Source organism: Phyllostomus hastatus, unplaced genomic scaffold (genome assembly GCF_019186645.2).
Source record: "Phyllostomus hastatus isolate PE091 unplaced genomic scaffold, TTU_PhHast_1.1 phas_contig_210, whole genome shotgun sequence".
NCBI lineage: Eukaryota > Metazoa > Chordata > Mammalia > Chiroptera > Phyllostomidae > Phyllostomus > Phyllostomus hastatus.
In genome coordinates, this window is record NW_025333737.1 from 13,791,232 (window position 1) to 13,805,262 (window position 14,031).

The 14,031-nt window shown below is 36.0% G+C and overlaps 1 protein-coding gene across 2 annotated transcripts in view; it reads left to right on the top strand.

Annotated features, from left to right (window-relative positions):
- SMURF2 (SMAD specific E3 ubiquitin protein ligase 2) overlaps positions 1-14,031 on the top strand; it is a 109,529-nt gene that overhangs the window by 48,376 nt on the left and 47,122 nt on the right. For both annotated transcript variants that reach the window (XM_045836652.1, XM_045836651.1), the window contains exon 2: positions 8,409-8,447. In XM_045836652.1, the coding sequence (XP_045692608.1) occupies positions 8,409-8,447 (39 nt within the window). The remainder of the gene's footprint in view (positions 1-8,408; positions 8,448-14,031) is intronic.

Sequence of the window (14,031 nt, forward strand, 5' to 3'; positions counted from 1 at the left end):
GAAAATAGTCTACAACTTCCAAGTTGCAGGAACAGTATTACAAAATCTATTTTGTGGGGCAAAGGAAGATGGGATGTCTGAGTGGTTTTTTTTTCTTCTTCTTTCTCTCAAGCAGTCTTATTCCAATCAGCAGTGTAATTGGAATGTGACTCCAATCTGGAGGAGGAAGGGAAATTTTTGGCGAAAAGATACTGAGCAGTTGGGAGTTTTATTCAGATAAAGCATAGACAGCCATTCATTATGAGTACAACTCAGTAAGAACAGCAATAGCATTCTATTTCTGCAGTTGGGATTTATACTTTGATAGTATTACATAGTGTTTTGCCTGTGGTAACTCCTTTCCATCCAGAAAAGAACTTTGACTTAAGTGAAATGGTAATATTTATTACATCTGCACTCCTGCAAATGGTTTCCTCTAGTCATTGCCTCATATAAAAGTTACTGAAAGGGGATTTTTGTGAAATCTGAAAACATTTCTGTATTTTTATTTTTATTTACTTATTTTAATTGTTCAAGTACAGTTTTCTGCCCTTTACCACCATACCACCATCCCAGCACCCCCCCCTTCCCCCCAAAAAAACATTTCTTTATCTTTGTATCTGCAGAATCTGTAATAGCACTTGACACAGAGTGGTTGCTCAGGAAATGTTAAATGAATGAATGAATGATGTAGGAAGTACTCCCTTCTTATTAAGCATCTCAAGATGTCACATGTGCATCAGTGTGAAATAGGAGTTACCAATATACCAGCAAGGCCAACCTTAGCTTATTTTGATTATCTCCTGTACCTGTTTCAAACCATCTGTCTGCAGAAGGGGTGAATAGAATAGCTAGAACAGGCAAGGTTTTGAGAGTATAAACTTAAGAATGAGATTTGCTTTGAAAGAATTTTAGAAACGTACGTGATCAAAGTAGTCTAATAAGATTAATCTAGTGCAGATCTACAGGCCATGTGAGACCTGGTCCTTAATGGATTCTGGAGTAATGGCATTGTGCTGTCTAATGCCACATTTGTAGTTAGTGTTAATCAAATTGACACATGACTGCTAAATACATATCTAGAGTCCAGTTTGATGTTCTGTTAGTACAAAAATTAATTAAAATGTATTGAATTATATACTTAAGATTTTTGTACCTTTCTGTGTATGTCACTTCAGTAAAAAGCTTACTAAACATTAAAGTTATTGAAATATTGATTGCTATGTAGGATAGAGTCTACACTCCCTAGCCTTTGTTCTGGTCCTATCCATCTTACAAGTTTTCTCTCTTGTTAGTCTGGTAGCTTAGTCTGGCGTTTCCCAAAATTATTTTTACCTCTGTCCTGTAATAATCATTTAGAAAACTAAAGTGAAAGTTTCTCCACACTGCTATCACTCCCTACCTCAGTGATTTCCAATCTTGGTTCAACTTTCTATTACCAAAAATGATAGGTTTACAAATATAAACTCATACAAATAAATATAAAATCATGTTACAAATATAAAATTATAATATGCTACATGCATTCCCCAGGTTACATGATATATAACTCCTTGGTTGAGAATTTGTTGTGGTGACAAATAGGAGTTTGTCCTATTGAAATTCATTAACTCATTGAGTATTTTCTGAGCTTGTAAAATTGGTACTGAGCATGGAGGGAGGAATGGGCAGTGGTTCTAGTGCCCAGAGTGCATTCCCAAGAAAAAGAACAGTGCAGTAAAGGCTTCAAAGTGTGAAAATAATTTATTTATGCAAATAAATTAACAAGTCTCAAATTATGCTTGAGAATCATTCTTTTAAAACTTACAAATGACCTGGCTGGTGTAGCTCAGTGGACTGAGCGCGGGCTGCAAACCAAATTATCGCAGGTTCAATTCCCAGTCAGGGTATATGCATGGGTTGCAGGCCATGACTCCCAGCAACCGCACATTGATGTTTCTCTCTCTCTATCTCCCTCCCTTCCCTCTCTAAAAATAAATGAATAAAATCTTAAAGAAAAAAACTTAAAATTAGAGTTTTTTCTTTTACGGTATAAAATAATTTAAGCAAAACCAGGCTGGAGCCCTTGAGCTAGTCTTAAAGTTAGCAATCTGATGAGTCTTGGTATTTCTTTTAAGTTTTAAATTAACTTTTAAATGAACTTTTTGTAGGACTCTGATAGTTATTTTTCTTAGTCTCTGGGTTACTAAATTCAGTTTCTCTTCATAAGCTTTAAACCTGATTTTAAAGTTCTTTGTTCTTTTGATTTTTAATTGTCCTTTGATACTTATTTATTTATTTAAATATTTATTTTTAGAGAGAGGGGAAGGGGAGGAGAAAGAGAGGGAGAGAAACATCAGTGTGTGGTTGCCTCTCATGTGTTCCCCATTGAGGACCTGGCCTGCAACCCAGGCATGTGCCCTGACTGGGAATTGAACCAGCAACCCTTTGGTTTTCAGGCTGGTATCAATCCACTGCACCATACCAGCCAGAGCTGAAACTTATTTATATATTAGCAACATCTTACTTGTGATTTTTAAAAGAAAATTTGTCAAACATTACCTAAGTAAAGGGAAATTATAATAATAACACTTCATAAATCAAAATCATTATTACTTGAGAATTGGTAATTCAGCTATCATATAATATAAAAAGTCCCTCTTTCAGTGAAATTATTTTAGATTATTTTGAAGTCTGTTTCATTCATCTCATAAATATTTATTGAGTGCCTAGCAAATGCCTGGCACACTGTGTGTTGGTGCTGAAGGTAGAAAGAAATGAGGCAGACATGATTTTGCTGTATGGAGTTTACCACCTTCATATAAGCAACGTTCTAAACTTAATTATAATAAAGTGTGATGACTGCCTGTGATAAGAATGGTCTTCTGGGACTTCCAGTCAAGATGGAGGCATAGGTAAACATGGCTCACCTCTTTGCACAACCACAGCAAAATTACAAATAGACTACAAAACAAATATCACTCAGAATTGTTGGAAAATTAAGCTGTATGGAAGTCTTGACAACCAAAGAATTAAAGAAGTTACATTCATCCAGATGGGTAGTAGGAGTGGAGACATGGAGAGGCAGACTGGGTGGTCCACACAAATGCGGTAGATAAAAATCAGGAGGGATACCTCTGGAGCGAGGCATCCCAGCCCCACATGAGACCACCCAGCCCTGGGTTTTAGTGCCAGGAAGATAAGTCCCCATAATTTCTGGTTCTAAAACCCAGTGGAGGTTGGGGTTGTGGAAGAAGCTGCAGGATTCTCAGGAATCTCCTCTTAAAGGACCCACATCAGACTTAGGACTTACACAGACTCACTCCCTCAGGGTTCTGCACCGGAGCAGCAGCTGAAAGGGAACCAGTGGCATATGGGAGAAATTGAAGTGTCTGGCATCAGGGTGAGTACAGGAGATAGCTTCCTCCTGGACAAAACTCTAGAGGCCAAGTAGTGGCACTGTTCCCTTTCTGAGCCCTCTCTGCCACAGAGCCACAGAGCAGCGACACCATATCAGAGACTCCCATAAACTTAGTTCACATGGGTTGCCCTGCCTGATGAGTACCTAAGGCTCCTCTTCATCCAACTTATTGGTGCACTTTTCTACAGTAGACCCACTACTAAGACAGGGAGTGAAAGTAGCTCTACCTAATACATAGAAATGAACATAGGCTGACAAAATAAGGAGACAAAAAAAATGTGGCCCAATTGAAAGAACAGAACAAAACTCCAGAAAAAGAACTAAACAAAATAGAGATAAGCAATCTATGAGATGCAGAGTTCAACACAGTGGTTCTTGGGGTGCCCAAGGAACTCATTGGGTACCTCAACAACATAAAAAGGACTCATCTGGGAGGGGGTAGGGGAAGAATGTGGGAAAAGGTGCAGGGATTAAAAACCATAATTGGTAGGCACAAAATAGACAGGGATGTGTTAAGAATAGTCTTGGAAATGGAAAGCCAAAGAACTTATATGCATGGCCCATGGACATGAAGTAAGGGGGGATGCTTGTTGGAGAGGGGGTGTGCTGAGTAGAGGGGGGCAAAAGGGGAAAAATTGGGACAACTGTAATAACATAATCAATAAAATATACTTAACAACAACAACAAAAGACCGAGGTCGAAATGAAGGTTACACTAATTGAAATAAATAAAAAATTAGAGGGAAATCAACAATTTAGTGGATGAAGCCAAGAATCAAATCGATGATTTGGAACATAAGGAAGAAAAAAACAGTCAGAACAGCAAGAAGAAAAAATAACTTTTTAAAAAAGAGGATAGGCTAAAGAGCCTCTGGGACAACTTCAAACGTATCAACATTTGAATCATAGGGGTGCCAGAAGGAGAAGAGCAAGAAATTGAAAACTTACTTGAAAAAATAATGAAAGAAAACTTGCCTAATTTGGTGAAGGAAATAGACATACAAGTCCAGGAAGCACAGAGTCTCAAACAAGATGAATGCAAAGAGGTCCATACCAAACACATAATTAAAATACCAAAGGTTAAAGAGAGAATCTTTTTTTTTTTTTAATTTATTTTTAGGGAGAGGGGCAGGGAGGGAGAAAAAGAGAGAGAGAGATACATTGATGTGCGAGATATATATTGATCAGTTGCCTCTCATGTGCCCCCATCTGGGGGCCTGGCCCACAACCCAGGCATGTGCCCTGACCAGGAATCAAACCCGTGACCTTTCGTTTCATAGACCAGTGCTCAATCTACTGAGCCACACCAGCCAGGGCTAAAGAGAGAATCTTAAAAGTAGCAAGAGAAAAGTGGAGTTACCTGTAAAGAAGTTCCCATAAGACCGTCAGCTGATTTCTCAAAAGAAACTGCAGGCTAGAAGGAACTGGCAAGAAGTATTCAAAGTGGTGAAAAGCAAGGACCTACAACCTAGATGACTCTATCCAGAAAAACTATCATTTAGAATGAAAGGGCAGATAAAGTGCTTCCCAGACAAGGTAAAGCTTATTATCACCTAGCTATTATTATATGAAATATTAAAGGGATTTATTTAAGAAAAGATCAATTATGAACATTAAAATGGCAGTAAATTACAACTATCAACAATCTAAAAAACAAACTAAACAAACAAACAGAACAGAAGCAGAATCATAGATGTGGAGATTATTTGGAGTGTTATTATTTGGAGGGGGAAGGAAGAGAATGAGGGAAAAGGTACAGGGATTAAGAAATACAAATTGGTGGGTACAGAATAGACGGGAATGTTAACAACATAGGTAATGGAGTAACCAAAGAATTTATATGCATGACCCATGGATTAAGTTCATGGACATGAACTAAGAGTGGGGATTGCCAGAGGGAATAACTGATACCAGGTGGAGTGGGGCAAAGGGGAAAAAATTGGGACAACTGTAAGAGTACAATAAATAAAATATATTAAGAAATGACTTCCAAGAATAAAAAAAAAACTGTGAAGATGTAAGTGGGTGGAGGGTTGAGAGAAACATGTTCTAAAAGGCTTCCTTCCCTTTTGAGACCTATAAGATGAGAAGATGAAGCCTGAGAAAAATGTTTTAGGTACATGAAGGTTGTGAGTGAGAGATGGTGCACATTTAGGAAAGTGAAAGTTTAGTGTGGCTGGATCTTGGACTTGGGGTCATGGAGGGGAGAAATGGTGATGAAAGATGAGGTCAGAGAGATAAGCAGGAGCCAGGGCCAGAGCATTGTAAACCAATATAAAGTTTGGGCCTGAAGACCTTGGGAATGATTGAAGGATGGAGGTTAGTAGAGGAGACAAGAGACAAGGTCCCTGAGAAAGTGATAGATTTGGTATGAGATGCAGAGCACAGGTGGAAGGATAGCTTTGAGGATGTTTTAAGGATGCTTTGAAATGTATTAGAGGGGAAATGGATGGAAAGGCTTAGTCATATTTTTAGAATGATCACTTTGGGTCCAGTGTGGAGGACTAATTGGAGGGGGTTGAGACTTTAGGCAGGGGAATGATTGGGTGGCTATTGTAATGACCTAGATAGCAGTTGGTGGTGGCCTGGACTAGGGTGGTAGCACTGATAATAGAAGTAGACAGATGAAGGCTATTAATTAGAACCAGTAATTGCCAGGAGGTGGGGAAAGGGAGGAGTAGTGAAGGCTACAATGGAGGTTTCTGTCTGAGGCAGTGGAGTTGAAAGAAGGGCTATTTATTAAAAGAAAGTAAATTGGAGGAGCAGTTTTAGGGGAGAGAGAAGATGGGGATTTTATTTGGGGGGCATATTCAGTTTGCCTGTGTAGAGTTCAGGAGAGATCAAAGAGTTGGGTTTATAGATCTAGATGTCATCAAAACAGTACAGACAAGGGAGGATGTATGGAGAAATGGCCCTTCAGATAAGTATTTCAAGAAGGAAGAGCCTTATCTTATCAATCTATTAAACTATGAACTTTCTCCCAGAAAAAATGTGAGGTTTTACACATACATATAATAGTTTACAAATGAATTTCAAGGTTTACAGAGCAGGGATCAGAGTTCCTTAGGTTATAGAGTAAAAGAAAAGGACCAAGGGCAAAACCATGAAGAACCTCAACTTTCATGGATGGAGTTTAGGAAAAAAGATCTGGCAGGGAGACTTAGAATGAGTTTTATGCCTTGTGTAAAACCATGTGGTTGTGGTGTTAAACAGAAACCAAAGGAAGAGTTTCCAGAAGAGGCAATAGTCAATAGAGGCCAATGTGCCTCAGGGGTCAGATGTGACAAAGAATGAAAAGTGTCCATTGGATGGATTTAGTAATTAGGTCCCCCAGGGCATTGGAGAAGCAGTGTAGAGGTGGTGGTGAGAGAGGAAGCCGTGTTACAGTGGGGGAGGTAAAGAAGTGGAGTCACAAAGTGTAGACAATTCTTTAAAGTAGTTTCATTATGAAGGAGACGAGGTTTGATGGTGGCTGGAGTAGGAGGCATGGGTGAGACTTAAGTATGTTTAAACGCTGATGGGGCTGTTCTTTAGAGGAGAGGAGGGACCAGGTCCCTGAGAAAGTGGTGGGTTGGGTACGAGATCCAGAGCACGGGGGAAGGATAGTGTTAGGCAGGAGAATGGACATTGTAAATGGAAGAAAGAGAAAAATAAGAATGAGTATGAACAATAAGTTGTAGGTTTAGTGACAACTTGGCAGAATTTGCATATATTTTCTGTTTCTCTGAAGATGTGAAATTATGTCTTGAATTATAAGCACCTCATTAATACTGAAGACTGTAATTTGTATTTATGTGTGTATTGTATTTCTGATGATCCTGAGTATTCTGTTCAATTTATATGATGATAAAAATTTTGGGAGGAGTTCTTCTAAATCAAATTTGTGATTTGGTACTCTTAGTTTTCATGATTGAGTTTTTATGTTTTTTTATGATTAAAAAAACTATCTCTAAGACACAGCTTAAGAGACTCTGATTAGTAAATCAGTATATTGTGCTTACTTAATAATTTCATTCATTTACTGATAGCACCTGTCTTCAAAATGACTTTTATTTGAACTTTAAAAGTAATTAGTTATATTGAGATTTATTGTCAAGGTTTATAATGTTAAATGAATTTGTACATACTAAACTTCCAATAGTTGAAACTAATTGAACAGATCATTTAAACTGTGAGTAGAAATTAATCAGGCATTACTTTCATAGATATTTTATAAATTAAACTGTAACTACATGGAAATTGATGTTTTCTCTTCACTTGTATTAAGTTTGAATCAAAGAAGGGAAGTTTATGGCTCTGTATAAGCAGTAATATTTTAATTGAAATATAATTCACATGCTGCAAAATTCACCCCTTTAACATGTGGAATTTAATGGTTTTAATATATTCACCAGGTTGTGCATCCATCACCATATAAATATTAATTTACTATAAGGTAGTCCAGGGAATGTGGGTTTGGGATATCTAGCTCAACATATTAACTTTTAATTTTGGAAGATACAGTAGATCTATCTTTTTGTTGAGCTGATGATTTAGAAGGTAATTTATCTCACCTGTAAAGTTTCTGTGGAGTTTAGATGCAGAGTAAATAGCAGAACACTATTTAAAAAACTCAGATCAAGAAAGCTTTATCTTATTTATGATCCTTTTCAGTATAAAATTATTTTATCCCTAAAATATATCTACCAATCTGAATTTACATGTTTACTTCTTAGAACTATTTCCCTCTTGCTGCCAGGCTACTATGAGACTAGATCTTGATGGAAAATAGGAATTGGGACCTTATTAGAATACTAGATTTATAAATTTTCTTGTCCTCATCTGTTACTGGTGATCACTGCTGAACTTGCAACCACTAGTTCAGCTGTCTTTTGCTAGTCTTTAATGAAAGTTTGTGATCATATTTCATACCTTGCTGTAGTGTTTAATATTCAGTGGTGTTTTCAGTGTTTAAAAAGTAGCACTTTTGACAATGCAGTCTTACCATTTTATTTTAATTCTTCCCATGTATTTTTTGTTTCCTTTACAGTACTCTGTGCAAAAAACTTGGTGAAAAAGGATTTTTTCCGTAAGTAAATTAACTTTAAATTTTGTATGTTGTGTGTGAACTTTTGAGGTAGCATTTTCAGAATTGTCTGGTTTAGGGATTTCTCAATTCAGAAATGTACATTAATGTCCATTAATGTTGTTTTATGAATGCTTTGGTTCAGAGCCTTTTGGCATCACATTTTTTTAGAGGATTTTATTTAACTAATAAAATAACTAATTACTTTAAGTAACTAATTACTTAACCCTTTTCCCTATACCCCTCCCACATATTTATGTAAAATGTGTGTCTGTGCTGGTGTGTATATGCAGATGTGTGTAATGTATATTGAAGGTGTACATGCTGTTAGATTTCTAGAAAAAAATTTGAGATTATTTTGTATCACTTTTCCCCCCTAAGATTTTATAGGCAATTTTACTCATGCATTTAGGATTCCTTGGGAAATTGAGAAGTCATTCAGCTTGTTTGGAATTTCCAGACTGTAGGAAAGAAATCTCTGCTACATTTGGTTATAGATGCTCTTGTGTCTTCAAAGTAGACATTTAGTTCCCATATTTGCAGTCTCTTTGCTGATCTGTTGTGAAACTTTTTGTGGCTTTATTTAGAATTAAGTTTTGTGAAGGAGGATTGGGAAGTACCCCTTATATGTGGGTAGTTTTCATTTATTGAGTGAAAAAAAAAGATAAAATTTTCAGTAAAAAATTCTAAGCTGGCAAAATTTTTTATGTAAATTATTTGAAGTTAGAAATAAAGATTGATTCGATTTTTAAATTCAAATCCTACCATCTGGCAAAAACTGTCTGTTAAGTGGTAATTTAGTATGACGTTAGATAATTCTCAAGGGTTTGGTTAAAAGAAATAATAAGCTCTTGATATATTTTTAAATCATACTTAATTTATTCCCCTTGAAATTATATTACTTCCAGTCTTTATAGAGTAGAACCTGAATTAAAATTTATAAAATAACTTCCTATAAAACTATATAATTAAAATTTTTTATGCTATATGCTTTAGGACATAGTTAAGAAGAACAATAATAAGCAGCTGATGTACTGTGTACCCTGTACTCCAATTTTTGTACCCAGTGATCTTTCTCTGGGCTTCCACCAGTTAATATTATCTTCACAGGCTAGTACTGAACTACCCATCTCATCCCTGTTGCTAGTAACCTAATAACCAGTGTGTATTCTTTGTACCCTTCTGAAGACTGATTTGAGGTAGGAAATATCCTAGTAGGACTGGAAAGTGGCAAACAGGATCAGATAGGCTGGTGATAAGGAGAGAAGGATGGGAAGTGAGGGCTGCCCACTCTCAACAGCTGCTTCTATACCCTCCAGGACATCTACTCTGATTTCAAAGATAAAATCTTTAGTTTCATCTCCTAGCCTTCTTCCCCAAATTCTGTTCCTTCTTCCAGAGCCCCAAGACACAGCATCTCTAATAAAATATCCAGATAGCCTTGTCTCAGTTTTTCTAGGAAACCTAGAGGGGTCTTACTTTAATTCATTATAAACCTCTAAGAGGTGATTATCACTTACCTGATCTTTATCTCTCCTTAATATTAAGTTGCACGTAAAAAAAAAGAGAGGAAACTTTCCTTTTTTTATTGGTGTAAGCTGTAAGAATTGATGAAAATTCTTAAGAGTTGTGACTTTCTTTAGGGATAAAAAAAATTAAGGAAAACTGTGTAAATATCTTTAAAACCCAGAGTGGGAGAAACATTTGCCCTGGCAAGGGAAACAGGAAAGCCAATCCTGAGGCCTTCAGATGGGACTCAGCCAGGATGGAATATCCCCCGCTTCACATGGCTGAAGGTTTTCCCCACTGTGGCGGATTTACATTTTTTTTTCATCTTTTATAAGTTGAAGATTGCTCACATTGATTTCAGAGAAAGAATTAAGTAATAGTTCCTAAATCTCTTAATTAAGTTTGAGTGAGAACATGTGTTTATTGATCAGGATGTAATTATCATTGATACTAAAATATAGTTACGCTTTTGCTTGTAATTCAGTTTAAACCATGCGGAATGAGAAAAACAAAATTTAATATGAAGCAGGACTACAAGCTGATGAAATATATATATATATTTTAACTATAGAAAAAATGCACTGCCATTTGTGGTCTTTCGTCGAGTAACTTGGGTAATTTGAGATACTACTATTTATTTTAGAGTATCTACCCTTGGTGAGAAAAGTTTTGCTCAGCCATTTTTAAAGAACTGTTTACAAGTTTATTGTCTGTTAAAAATAGATCATTCTTCCCCCCAAATTTTAGCAGCAAAAGTTTCAAACATATAAGAACATGTAAAGAATTTTACAGTTAATATCCATCACTTAGATTTTACTATTAACTTTATATGTTCATTTATCCATTATGTATGTTTTTGTTTTTATTTATTTTTATTAATCCTCACTGGAGGGTGTATTTACGTATTTGAGAGAGGGAGAAAGAGAATTATAGATCAGCTTATGTGCACTGACTGAGGATCAAACCCACAGTCTAGGTATGTGTCCTGGCTGGGGATCTAACCTGCAACCCTTTTGCTGTACAGTATGATGCTCCAACCAACCAAGGCATCTGGCCAGGGCCATTATGTATGTTTTTACATGCTTGTTAATTTTAGAGGGAGGAAAGGGAAGGAGAGAGAGCATTTCGTATGTGCCCCATACTGGGGACCAAACCTACAACCTAGGCATGTGCTTTGACTGTGAATTGAACCTGGGACCTTTCAGTTTACAGTGATGCTCCAACCAACTGAGCCACACTGACCAGGGCCATTATGTATGTTTTTAAGAGAATGTTGTCATTAGTGTCAAATTATTTTCTTTCTTTTATAAAAGCAACATTTAAATAAAAGATATGTATGTAAAATAGCATACTGTGCTAAGGTGTTGTATAGGGGCCATACTGAAGTCACTCAGAACCAAGTTGGCTGGATCAATGTTTTTTTTTTTTCTTTCCCCCAGTCAGAAACAAAGCCTTCTTTACCCTAGTAAATAACTTCCTTTTATGTTGAAATTTTTATTTCATTGTTATTTTTAGCTCATTAAGTTTTGTTTGTGTAGTGAGAAAATTCTTGAGCTTTAGCTATTTTATATAACTCAGAAGTGGTGGGAAAAGTCAAGAAATTTGAAAACATACAGAAAATACTTTAGCCACTTTTTATTCACCACTAGAGGTCTCACTAACTTCAGAAAACTTGACAGTTTTTTACCACATTAGAGTAACTTGGCTGTCAAGTGAAATTTTTGTAGAATAATGTAATCAGGTAAATTGAAATAAGTATGTTTTTGGTCGGGTGTAGAGCTTGTATGTATAATTGAACAGAAGAGAGACATAGGAGGATGGGAGTCAGACGTTCATACTTAATTAAGGATTTGCAAGCCATACCTACTGTTTTTGTGTGGAAAAACTTGTTTTTCTTAGTCTTTAATTCTTTAGTTAAACAACATCCAAAGGGAAATCTAGCAATGTGATTTTTTGTTGGCTTGTTTTTGCTTACAATCATACACTTATGTGTTTATTTGCTTATATTCTAGAATCAAAAGAACAAGGTAGAATAGATTTTTCCCAGGAGAAAACACTTAATGTTATTAAAGGTAGAGGGAAAAGTATTCTTCCATTAAGCACATTTACAAATTGTTAGATATTATGGGAATAATATGAACAGTGTTCAACTTCAAAAACAATAAGTGAAATAGATTGATATCCTAACTTACCAAGTTTCTTCTTAAATACCTACCATTCTTAAATTTTGGTCTTTTTATTTTTTGAAGCTGCTGATCACCAAATCATAGAATTAGAATTGGCTAGGTGATTTCTGGCTGGCCTTGAATGTTGGCATATTAGTATCTTAACTTTTAAAAAATTAGCATAGATATCAAGGTGCAAAGTTTCTGCAGGTAGCAACACTTACCTGACATTTTGTTGTATTTTCAGCTGTCCGTAGATCTATACTATCCTAGTATGTTCCACATCAAAATTGTCATTTTGTTCTTTTAATGTTTGATTTTGTTCCAACTTCTTCTTTTTTTTTTTTTTTGTAAAAAGAGCCACTATTTTCATTGCTGTTTGGTTTTAAAACTATAGTGTCATTTTGACATTAGTTTCTTATAAATTTATGTTAGAATTTTCAGAGTAGCTTTCTTTGTTATTTTCTTTTCCTTTCCACATGACTTCCCTAGCGTAGGATCTACTCATCCTACTGTTCTTCATGCTACTGTATGACACAACAGTTTCATAGATGGCCTCTGTACCTCTAATCTTTCCTTCTCTCAGTCCATTCTGAATACCACTAAGAGAAAATTATGAAAATATTTACAGCCATGCTCAAGAACAATGGCTCCCTGCTCTCTATAATACCTCAGTCACTCCAAGCCTATACCTTCTGACTTTAAGCTTCTCTTGGATCAGACTTATCTCTCTGATGTATTTACTTTCACACCGTAGCACAAACCTTTTGGTTAGACTCCTCTAAGCCCTTCAAATATTGTCAGACTCTCTTTGGTGTTCTTTCTACTTATTTTTTAAACCCAAATGAGTCTCATCCCCTCAAAAAGAAAAAAATGCCTTTCTTTACTGTTTAAACTCAAACTGTTTTTCTCCTCTTCTGAGCTCTTGTACAAACTGAATCACATAGTAATTAAAAGCATGAAATAAAAAACCAAATTGTGTGTGCTTGGGTTTAGAATCTAAACTTTGGGGTGTCCTACCTGTGGCCTGGGATGGCTATGAGTGCAGCCCAACACAAATCCTAAATTTACTTAAAAATTTTTTTTTTGCTCATGAGTTTTTGTTAGTGCTTGTGTATTTAATGTGTAGCTTGAGACAACTCTTCTTCCATTGTGGCCCAGAGATGCCAAAAGGTTGGACACCTCTGTCTGGCTCTGCAACTTACTACTTTGACCTTGGACCCTTTGTGCCTCTGTTTCCTTGTAAATAAAATAGAGATAATAGTATTATTTACCCCATAGGGTTATTATGAGGATTAAGAGATGTACTATACATGTACACAAAGCATTCATAGTATTACAAATCAGCACAGACACTTGTTTGTTCTGTTTTCTTTTGTGTATGTGTGTTTGTTTTGTATATATGTGTGGTGTTCTTATTTCCCAAATTAGGTATTAAGCTCTTTTTAAGGCAGGGTATTAGATTTTTATTTCAATTTCTCACACTCATGGTAGTTTTTCAGTAAAATTTTTGGTTAATTTAATTTCTCTGTAGCCCATGTTCCTGTGTGAAAACCTTCAGTGAGTTCTTTCTTTAAATAAGCTACTAGGGGAGACATTGGGAAAGCTCTAAGAGAAACAGGAATGTTATAAACATTTTCCTTTCTGGGGTCAAAGGTAAAGATCTATAAACACCTCCACATTTGAGGTAACCTCTAGACCTTGATAGTTTAAAGCTGAGAATGCTTTGAGATTGGAATAATAAAAAATGTGGTTTTTGTTATTTAGTGTAGAATAATTTTAACTGTAGTTTTTAAATAGACCATTCTTATAGCTACATGCTAAACTTTAAAAACGAGTGAAATAGCCCTGGCCGGTGTGGCTCAGTTGCTTGGGTGTCATCCTTTAAACCATAAGGTCATGGGTTGTGGGCA